This window comes from Sinohyriopsis cumingii, chromosome 19 (genome assembly GCF_028554795.1).
Source record: "Sinohyriopsis cumingii isolate HCF-2022 chromosome 19, ASM2855479v2, whole genome shotgun sequence".
NCBI lineage: Eukaryota > Metazoa > Mollusca > Bivalvia > Unionida > Unionidae > Sinohyriopsis > Sinohyriopsis cumingii.
The window spans coordinates 60301975-60323649 of NC_142979.1; the positions used below are offsets into that span (position 1 = coordinate 60301975).

At 36.8% G+C, this 21675-nt stretch overlaps 1 protein-coding gene across 1 annotated transcript; it reads left to right on the forward strand.

Moving 5' to 3' along the window:
- The first annotated feature begins 40 nt into the window (after positions 1 to 40).
- On the forward strand, positions 41 to 21342 carry LOC149775798 (DNA-directed RNA polymerase II subunit RPB11-a-like). Its single transcript, XM_089944344.1, has 4 exons — positions 41 to 173; positions 6379 to 6468; positions 13921 to 14095; positions 20813 to 21342. Exons 1-4 carry the CDS (start codon positions 121 to 123, stop codon positions 20849 to 20851), a joined length of 357 nt encoding a protein of 118 aa, XP_089800470.1. The 5' UTR covers positions 41 to 120; the 3' UTR covers positions 20852 to 21342.
- Positions 21343 to 21675: the final 333 nt, after the last annotated feature.

The following is a 21675-nucleotide window of genomic DNA, read 5'->3' on the forward strand; positions in this document are numbered from 1 at the left end:
TTTAACGATATAATTTGAGAAATTGTACTGTATTGGTTAAGAGCTTCTACGTTAACCAATCTGCAAAAGTGTCTCTTTTTGTGGTCGCTCTCACTCGGCATCAGTGGAAGTCTGCCAAGGATGAATGCTCCATCAACGTTTGAATCATTTCTCCTTTTTGAAGGAGAAAAAAAGTAATTTATTAGTTTTTAGTTTTACATTTAGCGTTGATATTTTATAAAGATAGTATAGCTACTAAAGGCGCCTTACACCACAAATGTTAACGTGCAGAAAGCTGTAATGAGTAAAATTGTAAAGTTACGTCATTGTGGAACGGTCTGACTAACACCCCAAGACTGTCCCAAAACACTCTCATTTACCCATAATATACAGTTAAATAAAGTCAAACAAAAAAGTAATCAGTATAATTAGACATTGTATAATTATCTAGTAACATCAGTAGTATTTACCCTTTTCGGTCATCGCCAAAGGAAATACTACAAGAACCCTACTGTAAGACTCTTGAATACACACAGCACACCTATAATCAGGTTTTACAGTTGAAAATGGTTATCACTTGACCAAAAAATTGTTTAATTTAATCTTAAATACCCCAAAATTAAAAATGCAAGAGATGTTTTAAGCTGACCTAGTCAACCACTGTGGCGAAGAGTTATCGTACGTGCATCTGATTCTAATTACTTTATAGCGTTCTGTTACATATGACGTGACGGGTTGTTATGCTGCCACTGTGTTAGGCGTGTTGTAGTTGGGGTGGGGTACACCCAGTATTTTATTTAGATTATTATAGAAGTCCCACCCCCTCTCGATTTTGGGCGGAAGTTAAATTAGTGAAAGATAGATGTAAAGCTCCAAGCCCTCAGTCAGTAATCCCGACAGTTAAATGATTGAATATACAAAAAAGTTAAATGCAACAATTTAATGGCAATTCAGTAATCAAATGCTTAAAATTTCGAAAGTACTCTCCTTTCGCTTTACCCTGTGATAGCCTATTGCATCATTTGATTAGTAGTATGGGATAGCTTTCCACCTGTCATTGTATTCTACTCATCTGTGTATTCTTTTCTCCTGTTCCTCCAATTCCTTCTCTTCCCCCCAAATTTCTCCAAATTCCTTCTCTCGACTTCTCTATAATCCTCCTCCTCCACTTTCTCCTCCTCGACTCCTTTCCTCCTCCTCGACTCTCTCCTCCACCAAGTCTTGTTGAATCTGACTGCTCTGATAGTCGCACTTCATTCTCCCCTCTTAGAGACTCTGGACTTGACTTAACCAGAAGTTCTGTACCCCCAAAAAGGTTCCTGTGAGAACACAAAGATGGTACAATATTTTCCTTAGCCCTCTCATCTCACATTACACCAAGCCTATCATCAAATAACGGCCGCTATTAAATTTCTTTGGTCACGTATTCATTCACATAGAATACTCATACGTTCTTGTATGGTAAAACAACTCGTAATAAAAGCACGGTATCAATTACTTCTCATACATCCATCAATAAATTGAGTCACATCAGTACATATTCCTAATCCCATCATACTAAACAATTTCACTTCAATCAGACACATTTCTTTACATTACAACTCATACAAAGTACACAAATATTCAAATATCCTTTCTCTGATACATCCATATATTCATATTAACTAATCTTACTTAAGTCATTTTCCAAATTCACAATTCAGGCATGTGTAAATTCTAACATATCACATGAATAAATGCACTGGTTTACTATGTAACGTAATAGCGAATTACAAAATTAATCTGACCACAAGCTAACACTCCACCTAATTCTCTATATAATACTCAAATACGCCTGAAAATGAACAATACAAAAGTAATTCTTCGTACTGAACAGTCCTAGTAATTAAGTATACATACTACACATAATTACACAGACAATGCCATAATATTCTTCAAAACTCGAGTAAATAACTTACTGACCTTTACAAAGCTTTGTCTTTCCTCAGAATCTCCTTAGTTTTATCGCCAAATTACGAGTGGCTTCCTTGGAGTAACCCTATATTGCTCAGCTATCTTCCTAGGTGAGAGTAAATTTTCACTTGCTAGTTAGAAGTTATAATTTGAATTGAAAATGTTGTCACAATTCCAGTTGGGTGTCGCTTGATCCAATCCAATCAAACTTAGTGGACAATGTCCTCTTGCTGTCTGTCCACATGAAGACGGATTTAGAACATGCCCTGTTAACATTCAGTCATTAATAAGGAAATCACAATTACGATTGGGTGTCGCTTGATCTGATCCAATCAAACTTAGTGGACAATGTCCTCTCGCTGTCTGTCCACATGGGGACGGATTTAGAACACACCCTGTTTCCTTGCGGGTTCCTCTGACCTTAAGACTAAGCTGTAACACATAGGTTAGAAGTCACTTGATCTAACGCCTGTGCCAATTCAAGATGCTGGATCTTCTTTCTGGTCACGGTAACTTTGCGTAAGAGATTAGTCTGCGGCAGTGTTCAGACATCAAACCATGGCTTATAATAACACCTTAGTTTATACACAACTTACTAACTGGGGCTAAGCAAACATGACATGGATAAATGAATAACAAATGCACTGCGAAGTAATTGATTGCTCATTTTATTTTCATCTTATTTTCATTTATCCATATGTATCCAGGTCACACCACAAGAAGGTGATCTTTCCATGGCCCATTTTTTTTTGATGTTCTTCTTTGGGGGGGTGTTCTATCTTCAATTTCTGTTAGATATAGAGTACATTTCTCATTGTTTCTTTTCCTTTTTGATATCATTTATGATGAAGTCTCAAGAAATACAGTTGCTTTTTTGTCCTTTCATTCACAGGATGACGTCGCTGTCCTGGTTTGCTTGCAATTCCTTTTTCCTTATTAATGACTGAATATTTCCCTTCTTTTGATTTTATGAATTTTTAATTTTGCCTGTGTTTTGAGTCCATGAGAAAAGTTTGGAAGAGTTCTTTTTTTTTCTCTTCAGTCTTGCAATGCCCGACTGCATCATGTACATGGTAAATCCGTTCTTCATTAGTCAGTTGATAATTTTCTGTGTCATGTATAGAACTTATTTATCGCAGTATTGTTCAAAGCTGTTGTACTTTTTATATATTAATTGCTCAAGTTTTTCAGCATGGCTTTCAAACTCTGGTAGTATTGGCGTTCACAATACCTTTGCTACCAAACAGATACCTCATGATTGTATCATGCTCAAAAATAGTCCATTAACTGGTCAAAGTCTGATCGTGACTTGTAAGTTTCACTATTTTGTGACATTTCATTCGATGTGTGCAACCTCAGTTTTGATGCCAAAATCTTCACTCCCTGTCATTGCAATTGATACAGAGTTAAAAAGGCAGTTGCTGTCGCCATTAGATAGTGAAGGTTAACTGAACGAAGACAAATCATATTTGTTCATAATTTCTTGTGCGTTTCAATCTATTTCCACAAAATCAGACAGGATGACCTATTTTCCACTGAACTGAAAGGACTCGAGGAACTGTTCCCCTCTTGTTGCTGCGAAACAGACTGTCAACATCGTAATGCAACTCCTGTGCTAAGCAGCATAATCCTTGAGTGTAGTTGTTAGCTGAAGTCCCCATCTCTAACATGAAGCTGTTGTTGGATACATATGATACTTTATCATTTTGATAAAAGATATTAAATTGTTCTGCAGATTACTGCTCATAATTGGAATGATTCTGTTGTTTGGAAGAGTTGCAAAGTATGCTGTCAGACATACAGTTTAAATGACATGAACTGCAGGGTCAAAATGCTGCTCTTTTTGTTGCAGCAATTATGCACTTTTTTGAAGGCATTGTAGATTTCTATATCTAGACTGAACTGATAAAGATTTTAGTATATCAACTGACAAGCAGATATGAACTGCAATAAAATTAATGACATTTATATACACACAAATTAAAGCCTTGTTTATAATTAATGTACCTGATCTAAGTATGCACTTTTCCATGCAAGCAAAACTTACAAAAGAAACACTTTTTATACTGATTTATTTTGCAGCTCATTAATCAACCGGATTAATGCCAGGACATCGTCCATTTTGTCCAATGATGGCATCCTTTTTGGTTTCCCTTAGTGCATTAATTGGATTAAACTCCCCTGCGAGTTGTCAGTAACACTGTAGCTGCTATGAAGGTCAAATTCACAAGTCTTACAATTTGCCAATCAAATTACCTTTGATTTACTATACATCTTTGATACCATGATACTTATATGCTCCACTGCACGAGCACAACAAATAAAATAAAAATAATTTTTATCCTGAATAATGTTGTCAAAGAAAGACATGCTTTTTGGCTCTCCTTTAATTAGTTAATTGGATTAAATCACCTTACAAAATGGACGATAGTTGAATTTTTACGTGTATTGATTTCTTTGTCAAAATTAAAAGTTCTGATAGGTTTCATAAACATAATACAAAAAAATTTAAAGAATATAAATGTAGCGCCCTTAGGTTGTAATTTTTCATTGTCACAGAAGATTTTTAAAAGAAACCCAAACCTTTAAAAGAATTTCTGGTATAATTATACTGATCACTTTTTAATTTGATATCATTTAATTGTAAATACTGGCCGCCATGTATAGCCTATCGTGCTGAAAAATGGCGTTAAACCCCACAACAACAACAACAACAACATTTAATTGTATATATGTATCCTGGGTAAGTGAGAGTATTTTGGGACAATCTTGGGTTGTCTTTGGGTCTTTCTTTTGGCAATTACCAACAAGGGATAAAACTCTTCTGACGCTACTCGATACTTATACAATGCATAATTATACTGATTACTTTTTTGTTTGACTTCATTTAATTGTATATATGTATCCTGGGTAGGTGAGAGTGTTTTGGGACAGTCTTGGGGTGATTAGTCACTCCCATTGTGGAAAGCACAGGAGTCTGTGATGGAAAGTAACTTGAAGCCTGGAACACTGTGTTATCTTAATAGTCAAGTCTGACTGTGCCGGCGTATTAATAGATTATAGATAGATTGTTAATGTCATGATCGTTACATATTAAGACAGTTTTGTTATTGCTGCAGAGTTACAAATTGTAAAGTTTATATGACTTTCCCTCTGTCTATTCCTATGAAGCATCAAAGATAATCAAAGCACATAAAACAGCATATAATGGCTGACCTAGTCCTACATTGTAAGACGTCTACCCGGATATTAATGATCAATGAAAACAACATAAATATCAGATAAACGCCTTACATGGTGGGTCTAATGACTGACCCAGAATACCAAAAGGGAACAACTATCTTGGTATTTGCATAACTTAAGTATGGTAGCATATATGTATTATAATAAATATCCATAAGAAGTGTTCATGCATACACTAGCATATTATTTCCACGAAAAGGAAAGCATCCAGTGATTAATTGGAACACAATAGTATTCACACACCATCCCCTCCATTCCAAACAAATAATATTATTTAAATTGCTGGTTGAGAAATTTACATGAGTAACCAGCATTTCCTTTCATTATATGGTTCCATATTCATAACTCTTAATAGATAGCCTCATTTACCTATTGGTAGCCTCACTAATCTGAGTCTGCTCCGGTGGCCTAGTGGTTAGAGCGTCTACCTCAGATGCGGGAGGTCGTGGGTTCAATCCCCGGTCGAGTCATACCAAAGACTTACAAAAATTGTACTAGCAGCTGCCTCGCTTGGCACTCAGCATTAAGAGGCTAGTGTTAGGACTGGTCGACCTGGTGTCAGGATAATGTGACTGGGTGGAACATCATGCTACATGTCTGCGGCATGATGCCCCAGTGCTAGACATCACTATAAAATGCCACACTGCAGGCATTGTAGCGATATGACTGAATTTTGTTTAAAACTACGTTAAAAATCCAAATCACACACACACACAAACACACACTAATCTGGTCTGGTCTGTCGAATCTTGACCTCAGGTGTAAGCTTGGAAATCCTGACACCAGCTGTAGCATATTTAATTAACATGTACTTACCACTACAAAGCCATGTGATTCTTGAACAATGTGGACATTGTAACTAAAAAAAACAGGTGTGCCCAATGAACATTGAAAGGAAGGAGGCAGTTTCTGTAATCCCCAAAATTTGCTTCTAAATTATTTTCATTTGGACCAAAGATTCGTACCAAGTGCCTACACTAAACAAATATTCGTGTATCTAAATTTTGAATAAGAAAAGGTAAATGAAGTTCCTCTCAATCCTGCTTGTATGTTTTCCAACTTTCTTTTTCTTTGTGAACACAGTTCTTGCTGTTCTCACAATGAGAATCAAAAGGAGCCACATGCTGTTTTATATTATAGAGGAAATTGCAAATTTTGTAAGCATATGAGGAATGAAACAAATGGAAATGGTTATATTTCCAGAATAACCATTGAGAAGGATACCAAGGTGCCAAATGCTGCTATTTTCACTGTCAACAAGGAGGATCATACATTAGGAAACATGATCTGCACGTAAGCAATTTAATGGGGATATGTTTGCAAGATTACTGCAGCTTAGTTTGTTTATACTTTAAACATTGTCTTGGAAGTGAATTCTTAGAGATTTTACTTCCAGTGTGAAATCATTTATTTTAGTGGGTATCATTTTTTTATTATTATATGTTATGATGTGTGTGTATCCATCTCTATGTCTGTTGCCAGTTTGGTTTCAACAAAATAACTGGAATTTTTCACCTGCTACAGGTACCAAACCTGGTCGATGACTTCCTCTTCAGTTAGGAAAAACCCTATCATTTTGGGGTTCAAAGGTTAAGGTCACAGCAGCTGAAAGAAGAAAAACTGTTTCAGTGACTCGAGTTGTCCACTGTCTAAAGTTATCAAACTATGGGCATGGCTTGCCTTTGGGGTATTAAAGAACTGTTGATTTTAGGGTCAGTGTGTTTTGAATGAACTGACATTGTTTCCAGACAATGATTTGATTACTAAATTTTGTGGATGGTTTGTTCTTGGAGTAAGGAATAATCTTTTATATTTCAAGGTAGAATGTCACAGTTACTATGAACATAAGGGAAAGAAAAAAAATTACTGTACAGTTACTACCATTTGTCTACCACCTTCAGTTACCAAACATTGTATCTGGCTTGCACTTAGAAGTAAGAAGAATCCTACTGATTTCAGGGTCTAAAGGTAATGGTCACTGTGCCAGAATAAATATTAAAAGGTATCTGCCTAATAACTTTAGTTCTAAATAACACACTTGGACCAGACTTTGTGGATAGCTTGCACTTGGGGCATGGAAGAAGCCTATTGATTTTGGTGTCATAAGGTCAAATGTCAAGGTAACTTTACAACAATAAAACTTTCTTCCTTTTGTGTTGAGGAGTGCTCCTGGGGTGATGCATCAAGCCATTACAACAAGATTGTTATAAATACATCTCCTAAAATACTTGGAGTATTTCACTGAAACCTTAGGTGCACATTCATCCCATGGTCTAGTAGACTCCTAAACAAAAACAGTATTAATCAAACATGTAGCATGGCAGCCACAGCAGGTATCTTGAAAATATTGTTATTGCCACTTGTTCTAAATCGATGCTTATATTAACATGGAGTTTTCACAGCTAATGTAGTCACCACAGCAGCCATCTTCAAAATCTTATCCAAATTCCTCCTGAAAGGAAAGTACATTGATATTGAGTTTTCACTTGAAGACTTTTACAATGTCTGTTTGGTCTTTAATTAAAGTATTCTGACCTGATATCCAATATGGCTACCATGGCGTTTATCTTGAAAATCTCCTTATTGTTACTACTGAACAAAAGTCATATTGACATAAGATTTTGCTGGAAAATTTCTTATGATTGTGCTGATCTGGCTTCCATTATTGCTGCCACAGCTGCTGTCTTGAAAATCTTGTTATCATTATTCTTCCTTGATGGATGGTCCTATAACAAATTAAAATGGTATTGGTCTGATATCCAGTATGGCATCATGGCAGTCATCTTGAAAATCTTGTTACTGTTATACATACATACATACATACATACATACATACATACATACATACATACTTAGCCAGTGATAGTGGCTATAATCAGACATTTATAACACATCTCTGCTAGGAGCTACCTCGGGAAATGGTTAGTGGTAAATTGGCTATCAAAATGTGAATGTGCAAAATGTTATTTTGTTGGTGCAACTGAAATCAACACCACCTATTTGATGGCTTGATGCCTACATTTTGCCTTGAGCTAGAACACAACACTGGAAACAACTGGCTGTGGCTAGGGAACATCTCAGAAGCTATGGTCACTCAATGTACATCTTAACAAATCACAGGGCAAAGTCATTTTTACTTTCCTGACAGAAGAAGGTGAAGTTTTCATTTTTTTTTAGGAAACTTAGTCATCCACTTTGCCTGATAGGTGACCCCTGATTACTCTTCCTAAATCAAAAGTTGTCAACATGGTGCCTTGTTGGTTATTAATGAAAATGGTAACACGAACATCCAGTATATCCACCATAGTAGACATCTTGAAAATCTTATTATTGCTACTCCTTTTGAATGGAAAGTCATTTTGACATGGATTTTTCGCAGAAAGATTACGTATGTCAAGTTTGTTCTAAATGAAAATGGTGCTGATCCCATGTCCAATATGGCCTCTGTGGTAGCCATCTTCATAAATTTTTTATGGTTACTCCTCCAGAGCGGAAGGTCTTATTGGCATTGAGTTGTTACCAGAAGTCATCTTATTTTGTCTAGTTGGTACTAAATGAAAATATTGCCACTTAAATATCCAGTATGGATGCCACAAGTGCCATCTTGAAAATCTGTAAGGAAGGTCATATCAGAATTGGGTTTTCAGACTTCATGATAACTAGTTGATCCTAAATGAAATTGATGCCACTCAGACATCCATTATGGCAACCAGTGGCCATTTTGACCATTTTGGTATTTGTACTCTTACAGAACAGAAAGTTGTGAGGTTTTTACCAGAAGACTTCTAAGGATGTCTCGTTAGTCTTGAACAAAAACTGTGCCAATCTGACAATCTTGAAGATATTATCTCTACTCATTTTTAATAGATGAAGTATTCACTTAAAGATTTGTTAGTCCAAGTGAATATTGTGCCAGGTTAACGTCCAGTATGGTTGTAACAGTACCCATCTTGAAAACCTTGTAATCACTGCTCCTGAATTGAAGTCATATTGATATGTGCTTTTCACCAGTAGACTTTTTATGGTGTTTGGTTGGTCCTAAATGAAAATGGTGTTACAGTTGCCATCTTGAAAAAAAATTTATAACTACTTCGACTGAATATAAAGTCATATTAACTAGGGGATTTCACCAGAATCATTATGGTATCTAGTTGGGGATTTCACCAGAATCATTGTGCTATCTAGTTGGTGCTAAATGAAAATGATGCAGGTCTGATTTCCAGTATGACTACAGTTATGGCCATATTTAAAATGTTATTAATGCTACTTCTAAATCGATAGCCATGTTAACATGGGGGTTTTGCCAAAAGACTTCATATGGTAAGGGCTCTCAACAGAATTTCAGGATGAGTCCTTGACTCTTCTCTTCCCCAGCCTATATATGATAGTTCCAGACTTGAGAGTCCCTAACTTTCAAAATGATATAAAGGAAAATTAAAAGCATGTTCTAATTATTTTAATAATGTCAGGGTTGAGTTCTTAACCATTTATTATATCACATTAAATGGAAAATAGTTTTTGGTAAATAGAATATTAATTTTAAACATTATACACATAAATTTACATAAAAAAATGTTTACCTACAACAATGCTAAACACAAAAAATAGACCTCAGCAATTAGTTTCAATCCCAAAAATGATCTTGTAAAATGCTGTGTAGTTTTTTCTCCATTCCCACCAAAGAAACTTGAACACCTGACATTACACTGTACCATATGTAAAAGTGAATTACCATCATTAAGTTCAAGACAGTAAATGCAAAATTAATTCAGAATTTTTTAATTAGAAAATGGTATCAAATGCCTTAAGAGTTGATTCTAATGAATAAAGGTGGGATATAACATGGATTCTTTGGAAAAAAATTAATTTGGTGTGTGTACAGTACCGAAATGCATGTTGCTTAAGGCTGCAGTTTTGAACTATTGTCAAGATGAATTTATATGAGCTTAGGTGCCAGTAGTCAAGTATCACCAAATAGATGGAACTGTTGCCCTGGAGGCGGGGGGGAGCTCATTTTCATCACGTCTGTTGTCATTTATATGAGTCAACATACTTTTCTGTACATTTCGAAAGCCTCTACTAGCGTACTTAATTAAGTGTTTATCATTATGGCGTATGAAAGATTCCACAATATTGTCACAACCAAAACTTTGAGAAAGCTCTTATTTATATTCATGGTTTATATTAGCGTCAGAAATTTAATTTAAAGACCATTACCACAAAATAGGACATTGTTTGTTTGCCAGTAGTCAGTTACAGAAGCTTACATCCACACTCAGTTGAACATGGTTTCTTTGAAGTACATCCTTTTCACAAGATAATTGCAAAGATATTGATTAGTCACAGGCTTCATGCCTGTCTACTTAAAGGTCACTGGCCACCTATATTGTACAAACATGTGATATTATTATAGTTATAAACAAAATGCACTGGTTATGTATGCACATCATAAAATGTTTAATTAGACTTAAAACTCCGCTTTATAACATGAAAAAATTATTTGGCAATCTCTGTAAACAGTCAGTAGTTTCCGCGTGCCAAAACTGGATATGACATACATTTATCCAATTTATTCAACCTAGCCATTCAAGTGCTTAATTTCCTCACGTAAATGTCTATGTGATATAGCATACGATCATGCTTTTATACAGCAAATATGGTGCACTGTGTTGGATACAGATGAAACCAAAAGAGTGATGATGGGGAAAAAGCATTCTTTCTTTTTTCGAAAAACCATGTTTACCAGAAAATAGTGTATTTAATTTGTAGGATCGAATAGGGGAGGGATGGGAAAGTTGTATAATTTATACCAGATTATAGTGAATTTGGCCCAAAGACAATTCGGCCCAACTCGAAATACAATTCGGCCAAACTTAACAATAAAGTAGATGCTATGTAAGATAGGTTTTAGGGGGGGAAAAACTAAATTTAAACAAACTATTTTGATACTCTTTGAAAGAAAATAATCATACTTCGTAATGTACATATTTATGAGAGAAAACAGAAACTGACATATCTTGCTTGTTCTAATTAAAATATTTATATACATTTTTTATGCAAACAAATATATGCATCTGCACAACGACATTCTCAATTTAAGTCTTCCAGTCAAATTATCAATAATCATTTATAAAACAAAAATACGTAACAGATAATATTCTACATAATACATATACATTTTGCTAAGGGTAGTGTACATAAGATATTATAACAAATATACTTAATTTTAGGCTTCACGTTGTAACACAGCTGCATACAATACATACTTGATTACACATGAGAGAGAGAGAGAGAGAGAATAATGTTGAGCATTTTGACAGTATTTAGTTGCTGCAATATGAAGCTCTTACCAGTTAATTTTATTGTTTGTTTTTATTTTTCAAGTGTCTTAGTGTTTGCACGCGTAAATTGAAAGCTTGTCATTACTGGTCAATATCATCAATCATATTTGCTCCATTATTCTGTACAAATTAGAAAGGAAATAATTTTGTATTTAATTTGTGCCCCCCCCCCCCCCCCCCGACACACACACACACACACACACACTCACGGTACAAAATAAATTGATAAACATACACTTGTTTGAAAATAAAATGAAAGAAATTAACCTTGCATTGTTATCATATATTCCTTCTTTTTTCATCATGCCAAAATTGTTTTTTAAAAATAAATATCCACGAACTCCGTATATGTAGCGGATGCTGGCTTGCGTATGCATCCTTTGTGTAGTGTGTATCACTTATGTCAAATAACAAAATCGCAAATGAGACGAAAGTATCACCTGATTGTTTGAAGGCACCTGCCATTTACGCATGATAAGTTACTTATTGCAAACTGACCCAGATTGTATTGTATCCAGGTTAACTATAAGTCGGTATCTCGCAAATAAATAAATCATTATTTTCAGATACATTCAATGTGAGTGCAAATGATGATCATTTTGCTAGCTTGGGTTACAGAAGTAATTATTAAAGCAAGTTATTATTGTGTATAATATTTGCCCTGCAAACATCAATTATGATTACATATGGCAAACAAATAGAAGCCCGGGTGATAAACAACTGGCATGGAGCAATAAATTCATTGTTTAAACTTACTGACAGGATATCAAATACATAGGTTATTTTATTACAATGCAAACCAACCCTGGAAAATTTACTTTGGTATCTTTTTAGTGTGCCAATTTTTTCTTCTGAAGTCGACCTACAAAAAGAAAGTCAAATTTGGTTCCTTTGGATTCTTGAAGTGTGCTGATTTCTTTCATCTTTTATTTTTTTTATAAAGTCTGCCGACACAGGGAAGCCAGCATTGATTCTTTTTACCTGTATTAACAGGAATTCTCAAAATAAATTAAAACAATGGAACAGTTTTGAAAGCGACACAATCTAGTGGGTTGTGCACACATACCGATATAAGGCTGAACAGTAAATTAGTTTTCATTAGTTTCATCTAAAATATTCCCTATCCATAGTTTATAGTGTTTTATTTTTAGACAACAAGAAGCATGTACTTCGTCTTGTATGGCTAAATGTACGTCATTTCTAGTTGCGTCCTCTATAGGTGGGAAATTGTAACTAAGGGGAAGTAACAGCGTTGTATACTTCTATTTCGAGTAATTAAATTATTATTTCTTCTTTACCCTTGATATTTTTTTGGTTTTTTTTGTGTGCGAGTATAACTATTATTAATCATGTAATGCAAATCAGATATAAATAGGAAAATGTTGGAGTATGGCCAGTGACCTTTAAGGTTATCCTTTAACTATTCTTCAGATTGGCCTTGGCTGACTTGAACAAGACAAGGGTGTGTCCTGGGGGGAATAAGACATGTCATGTGGACACATTACAAGGAAAAATGATGCATCCTTTGAGAATTTCTTGCACATTTCACACAGAAGCTCAGGTCCCTGAGAGCTCTGATATCAAGCTAGAGGGTCCCGAATAATAATGCTGCCAGTCTTAATCCTATATGACTGACTTGAAAATCTTGTCACTACTCCTACTGTATAGATGGTCATATCAGCATGATGTTTTCACCGAAAGATTTTGTGATGATGTCTAGTTTGTCTTGTATGAAAATGGTAAAGATATTACATCCAATATGGCAACCACATTTAAAAATCAAAGTTGCCCTGTATATGAGAGATGTTCTCAACACTTGGCAGTTATAAAGAAGTGGTCTTATCTTTTTAGTTCATTTTGGCCTGTAGAGTGTCGATCCTTTCAAGGGACTCTGTAGGGTGGGGGGGTGGGACAGAATTTTTTGTAACAAATTGTATTCTTTGAATATGAATATAAGATATAGTGTGCAAATAAATTCTCTGGATTTGATTTCATCAGAAATTGATTATGATCTTATTTTTGAGAAATTTATAAATTGATGTGAAGTTAATATTTGGCAGCAGATTACGCACCGTGTATTAGTGTGAACTATTATTGTGTAGGAATTCAGCTACTATTGTTGAATTAGAGAATTGTCCGAGTCAGGCAGTTTTGTTACATTTTTGTAATTAACAGATGTGAGACTGGAGCATATTGTTTACACATTGATGAAACAATGATGTATATACATGTACTTCCACGCAATGTATTGCTGCAGTCATTTTTTGCATAAAACAGTACTTAACTTCCCTAAGAAAATTTCATGGTTTTATGGAATTTTTATTATTTTTTGCATATTAATCCCCTTTTGTTTTTTGAAAAGAAATGTCCATACTATGAGTTATTCTTGGTTTATATCCTGTAGCCAGTTGTGGAAAGACCCACAAGTGTTGTTTGCTGGTTACAAGAACCCCCATCCTCTGGAGCACAAGTTTGTCATTCGGATTCAGACCACATCAGATTACAGTCCACAAGAAGCCTTCACAAATGCCATCACAGATCTGATCAGTGAAGTATCTCTGCTGGAAGAAAGATTTAAGGTAATGGACCAAACCAGTGAAGAAAAATAAACCCATTCATATCTCCATATTTTAACTAGGGACATTTAGATACTCTCCATCCATCCATGTGTTGACACATCTCATTAACTGCTCAGTGGAAATTCATGAAACTACAATTGCCTTGCCCATGAGATATTCATCTGTGATAAATATGTTGACTTTGACTCGTGCCTCCGAGTTCTTTGGGAAGGGATCAAAGGTCATGTGTACAAAAATTGGATTACAATTACATCTGTAGATATTTGTAAGTAGCCAAAGCTGGAGGACTTATCATATATTTGTGACATTTTGCATTTATTAATCCATGGCCCACTTTCTCTGATTGGGTGAGAGTGTAAGGGATGGAAGGGATTGGAATATATAATATAAAGTACAGATTACTAAAGTTTTTATTTGCAGTAATTTCTGCTAAGACAGTCTCACGGCTTCATAAGCATTTGGTGGGCTTTCTTTGCCCTAAACCATAGCTGCCAACCCTCACGAATTTGGTGTGAATTTCACAACTTTTTCAGCAATTCACAGATTCCCGCCGCAAGCCAAAAATTCATGAATTCTCCAATTCTCAATTATTTTATATCTTTAATAAAATAACCGATTTCTTGTTAAGCGCTAGTCGTGATATTGGCAGTTTTCGAAATGGTCCGGTACTGCTGGTTGCAATATTAGTAGAACTATAGTCGATTAGTACAGTTGGTCCGGTAGCGAGCATTTTAGCCTATTTTAATCAATATGTATAAGAGTAGTTTTACAAATGCTTTTGAGAGAAACTGGGGCCTAACCTGAATTTTGCTCAGCGCATGCATCACCAACACTGATTTGAGTTACCATTCGGCATCGCATGTAAGATCTTGAAAATGTCTTCACCACCAAGGAAAATTAAATGTATTGCTCAAAAGTGAAGTTTAATTTGGAATGTATCAAAAATTGGCCGTGCATTCTGCCATTAAACATTGATATACATCATGCTTTTTGCACACAGTGTGCCACAAATTTTGGTATTGGGCATGGTGGCAGCGATGATGTGAGGATGCAGTTCGGTTGCAGAAAACATGTAGAACTTGGGAAAATTAAGAATTCACAGATTTCAGCTCTGGACTATTTTAAGCCTAGGCGGAAGATCTGCAAGCGACCAACGCTGAAGCATTATTTGTGAGTTTTCTTGTTGAACACAATCTACCTTTATCAGCTGGAGACCATGATAAACATTTGTTCTGACAAAGGTTTCCAGACTCAAATATCACTTCCAAATTTTCCATTGGAAGAACCAAAAGTGCTGCAGCTCCTGTGCATTCCTCACAACAACAGTGTCAGCAAAAGAGTATTTTCTCCAGTGAGGAAAAATAAGACAGACTTTAGGGCCTCCTTAGCTGCAGAAAATTTGTCAGCATTTTTAGTCCCCAAGATCAGTCAGCAGGCAAGAAGTCTGAACTGTTTAGAAAACAAATTTACGATCAAGCAGTTTGAGGGAGTTCAAGTCTACCACAGTATCATGTCTTGATAAATAACCACAAGAAAAGTGAAGTTTATGAATACCATAATAAACAGAAATGCAGCTATATTTTTTTGCATATATGTAGTGTTTTATATTGCGATCTTGATATAGTGTAGTATTGACGGTCAGGGTGGAAGATAGTGACCATCGTAAACACTGTTAGGAAATTTTAACATCAGAAGACTAATGTCAGTTTCAGTGTAGGAAAGGTGCATTTCTAACATGAAACCATCTGACTTGGCACATTGTACTTTACACCTGACATTATGGTCCTGTCATTAACAGTGGAAGTTTGGTCAAGATATTATTGAAATGGAAAATAAAATAGAAAATTGTCAACAAATTTGAGGCATTCTGCATGGTTGTAGCCATATGTGTCCTATTATTTGTTTGTTCTTGTAAGGAAAAATATGAAAACGTTTTTTATCACGATAGAAAAAACTAATTGGTCATATGGAAATGATGTGTTGATAACCTAATTGTGAAGTTTAATTATTTCTCCTTCAAATACATTCCCCAATCACATTACATTAGGAATATTAGCCTGCTACCTTGTGCATCCAGCCACACTAAAAGACAAAAATCATCTTGTTCTATTTAAAATAGACAAAGGGCAATAACTCTTGTCCATTACCTCCCCTTGGCACTGCCATGTGGGACTGGTTTTTAGCTTTTCTACTGCACAGGCCCATTCATCATTCTGTTTGGATTTATTGTGCAGATATATCAATCTACTGTTGGTTGTATGCATGAATTTACAATATCTGCTAACCTCTCCAGTGGCCTAGTAGTTAGAGCGCCCGCCTTGGATACTGGAGGTCATGGGTTCCATGCACAGGAGAGTCATAGCAAAGACTCACATCATGCTACATGTCTGCGGCATGATGCCTCAGTGCTAGATTTCACTATAAACTGACACACTGCAGACATCATAGTGATATGACTGAAAATCTGTTAAAGCTACATTAAAAATCCAAATCACACACACACACACAATATTTGCCAATTTTTGGATGATTTTGTCACCTTTCCCACCACGCTATCTTTGACTTATACAAGGTCTTTATGAGTTATAGTGACTTAGACTTTTTCACGTACTCCATCTGTTATGGAACTCTTATTAGCATAATTATATAGTGCTGCTTGAAATTTATCCATAGAGTATTCATTTTTTATGCTGTTTTGATAGACTTATGGTTTAATTATTAACTAAGCATTGTGCATAAGTTCATATCAGAGCCATAGGTTTCTGATTCAAACTCTTACTATTCCATTAGTTACAACAGTGTTTTAGTAACTTGGTAATTTACAGAACATTATATGTTTCAGCTTTAATTTTTGTTTTTGTGTTGTTTCAGTGGAATGTCTTCCAAGTGTCTGAAATGCAAAATATTCAAGGCAAGGGATAATATTCATGACCCCTGCATTGTATGCATGAACATCCTTAGCCTTCACCCCAAGTCAACTTCCATGGCAAGCCTTGTGGGGGATGCTGCCGACCCCCCCCCCCCCTCCAATGATCAGGGGACTGAGAGGATACAGGAAGGTTCAGCTGTCATTAGAACAAATACATCATCTAGTACAGAAGACAGTGATGCAGTTCCTTACATCTTGGAAAATTTTGCCTATTTTTTCCATTGCTAGCTTCTGTGGATGCATTGGGGGAGTATTCCCCCAATTTTAGGCAGCCAGCTGGTCATAAGCCCCCCCCCCATGCCCAAGCATGGCCTTTGGGCCTCTAAGTCAGGATGCATGAGGTTCTTGCAGGATGTGTTGGATCCAACTCTTAATACTACCACACCATTACTGGTCAAGCCATCATAAGCTGTCCCAACATCACCAGCTGACACTGGCAGTCCAGCCATCTGAGCCGGGGGACTTTTTCTTTGAAATCAAATAGTCTGTATGGGGATATTAGTGATAGATCCATCTGTCTAGCTGTACTGTCAGCATCTTCTCACTAATATACCAGAGATTTCAATGAGAAATCTGTCCATTCGGCCAGCATTTCAGGGTGGCCGATACCAGTGATTGCTGGGCTGTCTTATATACCGCAGCATCTGGGCTGACCACATACTGTTCATATCAGCCAGCATTGCTAGCCATGCTGGACTTTTAAATACTCATTGCCTACCCTCAAGGGAGAGCTGGTGACATTACCAAATACAACTGGCCAGAGTCATCGTTGCCACCTGGCATGACTTATTCAAGCTACAAGCAGACCCAGATGAGGACCTGACACACAGTGCAATGAGACACTGGCAAATCCCTCATATTAAGATCTGACTATGCAACATAATTTAGCTTTAAAGCCACCATCAAGGAAATCTATCAGGTGTTGTCCTTCTCAGAATGCCATGCACCCACCACCACTTCCCAAGATTACAAGGTTAATCTTGGGGAGGTGGAAAAGATGCCATATTTCTGGCTCCTTCCCCAGTCGGCAAAGATTAAAGAGATTAATGACCAGCTTTCAGTCAGATTGGTGACCCAGGCAACTCTAAGGCATTCCTACTGGAAAGCCAGGTTCCAGTGAATTTCTCCTCATGCTGGTATCAGAAGCACTCCAGCATGTTCAGTACAGACCTTCCTGCTCCTGACAAGAATTTGGCAACCATCCATGTTGGCTCCATTGTACTTCATTGTGGATAAGAACATGTTCCATACCACATATAAGCTGGTTTGGAACATCATGGTGACATCCTCTGTGTTAGATTTGGCCTCATTAGCAATCTTCCGCTCACTGAGCAATCCAACAGTAGCCACACCTGGGACATGACGGCCAGGATCGCTCAGGTCCTTAACTAAGCAGCTCACCATACAGTGGCCAGTGCCTTGATGGCTTCAACCAATTTAGACCTAATCTGATGGGATGCATGTCTACAGACGACCCCGTTTGGGTCTCTGTTGCTTTCTGTAGGTTAGGCGGCAGGCAGCTCAAGAACTGTCCCTCCAACTTGCCACTACCCTGCACAAGTGTTTGAACCCTCTTAGTCCCATCAGTATGAAGGGATGCTCAGAGGCCCCAAGAGAGGATTTCATCTAGATATACACCAATTATGATCCCAACCCAATGTCAGGAGACCACAGCCTTACCAACATAGGAGGCAATCATACAAAGGCAGGAAGAAACAGACTTTCTCCACCTAAAAGCCTCCAAGCCTTCAGTAATGATTTACCCTCCCCACCACCAGCAGGGAACCTACCCATGGGCAGCTGACTTATATGTTTTCAGGTGCACTGGATCTTCCTTTTCCCTCAAATTGGGTGGGTGATCCGAGTCATTTCAGAGCTGCTTCAGGTTTTGTTCAGCCAACCCCCTCTCTTTCTCTCCCCTCATCACGGAAGTTTCAGCAGATCAGGAGAAAGATGCCTTCCTCCAACAGGAGATACAGATGCTCATCTCAAAACATGCAGTGGAGATTGTGCAAAACCCACAATCCCCAGAGTATTATTCACAGCTGTTTCTTATTCGGAAAGCAAATGGCAGGCTGAGGCCCATCATCGACTTGTCTCCTCAACTGATGCAAGATTTATTGCATCTCCAAAGTTCAAGATGACCGACACATACTTTCATGTCCTTTTCCACCCTGTCTCCTGTAAGTTTCTCCATTTCACATACCATGACATCATGTTCAACGTTCTTCCTTTTGATCTCAATATGAGCCCCTGGGCTTTTATACATATTATGGATTGTGTCATCACCTTGTTCCAGTCAAAATCATCAACTCAGCAACTACATCAGTATACCTGGATAACATCCTCCAGAAATACATAATAAGTTCTATCCTACTCCAAAGCAGGAACAATCTCCTTTCTCGTTTAGATCATATAGGCTTTTAAGTGAACTGGAAAAACTCAGACCTCTTTACATCCCAGAACTTTGTCCATCTGGGTATGGATTTCTTAATTCAACAGAATATGGTGTGGCTTCCTCGTGTTCATATTACCAGAATCTTGCAACTCCTTGATCTATTCAGAGGAGCAGTTGATCTTATCCTGCTCTGCTCTCTTTTCATATGCCCACTAGATATGACATTGTTAGCACAGTGGCACCCATTTTCAAGTCCCCTCAATCAAGCAATCATGATCACACACGAGATTCAATCCTACATCAGTGGAGCAGCCCATGTTGACTGATCATGGGAATCCTGCTGGAGAAACCCCCAAGAGGAAATAACGGTATGCACCAACACCAGTACATACATTTGGGGTGCCCACCTGTTTCCATACTTAAATACTGTCAGCAGCACATGGGAGCCAGGGGACCGGCCTCTGCAAATCAACATCCTCAAAATGAAGGCTATCATCAAAGCCTTTAACTTTGGGAAGATCATCTCTCTGGGAAAATGGTTCTCATTTTCTCCAACAGCTTAGTCATGGTGTCCTGTCACAAATGGGGGCACCAAATCACCCAGCCTGTGTTTTCTGATTTGGCAGTTTCTACGCTTGGTGTGACAACCTCCATATCAACGTACAAATCAGACACATTCAAAATGTTCTCTCTCAATTAATCAGTCTTCATTCAGATCTGCACACTTTGGTGACATCTGATGATTGATCTTTCTGTGACAAGGTGGAACCACAAGTTATCCGTCTTCATCTCTCCAATCCCAGACCCAGAAGCTTAGGCTGTGAATGCATTGTTGATTAGGTGGGAGGGGTTATGGGCCTTTGCATACCCTCCCACTGTCATGATACCAAAAATAATCCACAGTATACATTCAGGTGTTGCTGTGCCATAAAGCAACAAAACAAAAGCCCAAATCTGAACATTATGAGTATTGAATTCATCCATCATGCTGAATAATTATATATCCTTCCAAAGTCATTTCCTGAATAATGACTTGTAAGGAAAATTGGCATATGCTTCTCCCACAAAAATATTGTAGAGATTTGGAAATATGAATGAAGTTTTAAAAAGAAATATATGGATTTTATGGGTATTTTTACAAAATACATGCATGGGTCAGAGGTTTCATGATTTCAAGGATAATGTGGTGTCAGGGTCCATTATATAGCACCATGTGGGACAAAATAAAGTGCCTTAGCTCACCAAATGCCCTTTTAAAATTCCTATAATTTCAAAGACATATGTAAGGAAGGTCCATGATTAGTCATTTTAATTTTGATTTGTACCAGTAGGTAACTTCTGAATTCATCAAAATGTATCATGATTGTTATTTTGTCTTTTCTCATTTCAGGAAGCAGTAAGAGAAAAACAGGAAGTGGAAGGACTTTGAGGTTTAAAATACTTCACTGGTATTTATCCTCAAAAAGACGATTCTCATGAGGCAGAAAGGCTTTGAGATGATAGATTTTAAAAAAGAAAGATAGACCTATGTTGAAGATGTACACCTTAGATCTTATATATTTACTGCATTATGATAGTGTACTATTTTGGTTTTCTTCTTACAGACCATATAGACTGTATCAGTTGTCTTTTTACAGACTCGGAAAACCATAGAGACTATCTCAGCTGGACTGTGCTAAGACTCAAGTAGCATTATTCAGTGCACATAAGTCATCATACATGTAGATGGAATTTATTATTCAGCTTTTCACTAAAATTACGATCTGATCAACCTTCCATTACATGATTGCAGATTGGACCTATTTGTTGGAATTCAATTACTTTTCCCTTGTAAAAATGTGTATGAGATGGTGATGATAGCCTTCTCGATGGAAGTCTTGTACATGTTTAAATTTTAATAAAAGAATTGTTAACTTGTAATTTTTTTGTACCAGTTCTAATAATTGTGCTTTCAGTGGCATGGGTAAAAGTGTTGGCCATTTCACATAAGGAACATTTTTTTTAAAAAGAGGGAAGGTCTAAAAAATGAAAATTTAGATTAATCCCTTTTGCAACTGAACATTTGTCATGTTATGTTTTTGATACATTATCAGATTATCTCGTGTATCAGGCCAATTTTAGACATCATTGCCTTTCATTTCCTTCATTATGTATGTACAGTGTGACCCTGCTATAGCACTCTCCATTGCAACACAAGCTCAGATATAACATGATTTTGACATGGCTCCCAAGATTTTATAGACATGTAATTTT

Excerpts from the sequence above, each read along its gene's own strand:
- LOC149775798 (XM_089944344.1), top strand. The coding sequence starts at position 121 with ATGAATGCTCCATCAACGTTTGAATCATTTCTCCTTTTTGAAGGAGAA. Across the intron at positions 6,469-13,920 it reads TTAGGAAACATGATCTGCAC|CCAGTTGTGGAAAGACCCAC; the intron begins GTAAGCAATTTA and ends TATATCCTGTAG. Across the intron at positions 14,096-20,812 it reads TGCTGGAAGAAAGATTTAAG|GAAGCAGTAAGAGAAAAACA; the intron begins GTAATGGACCAA and ends TTCTCATTTCAG.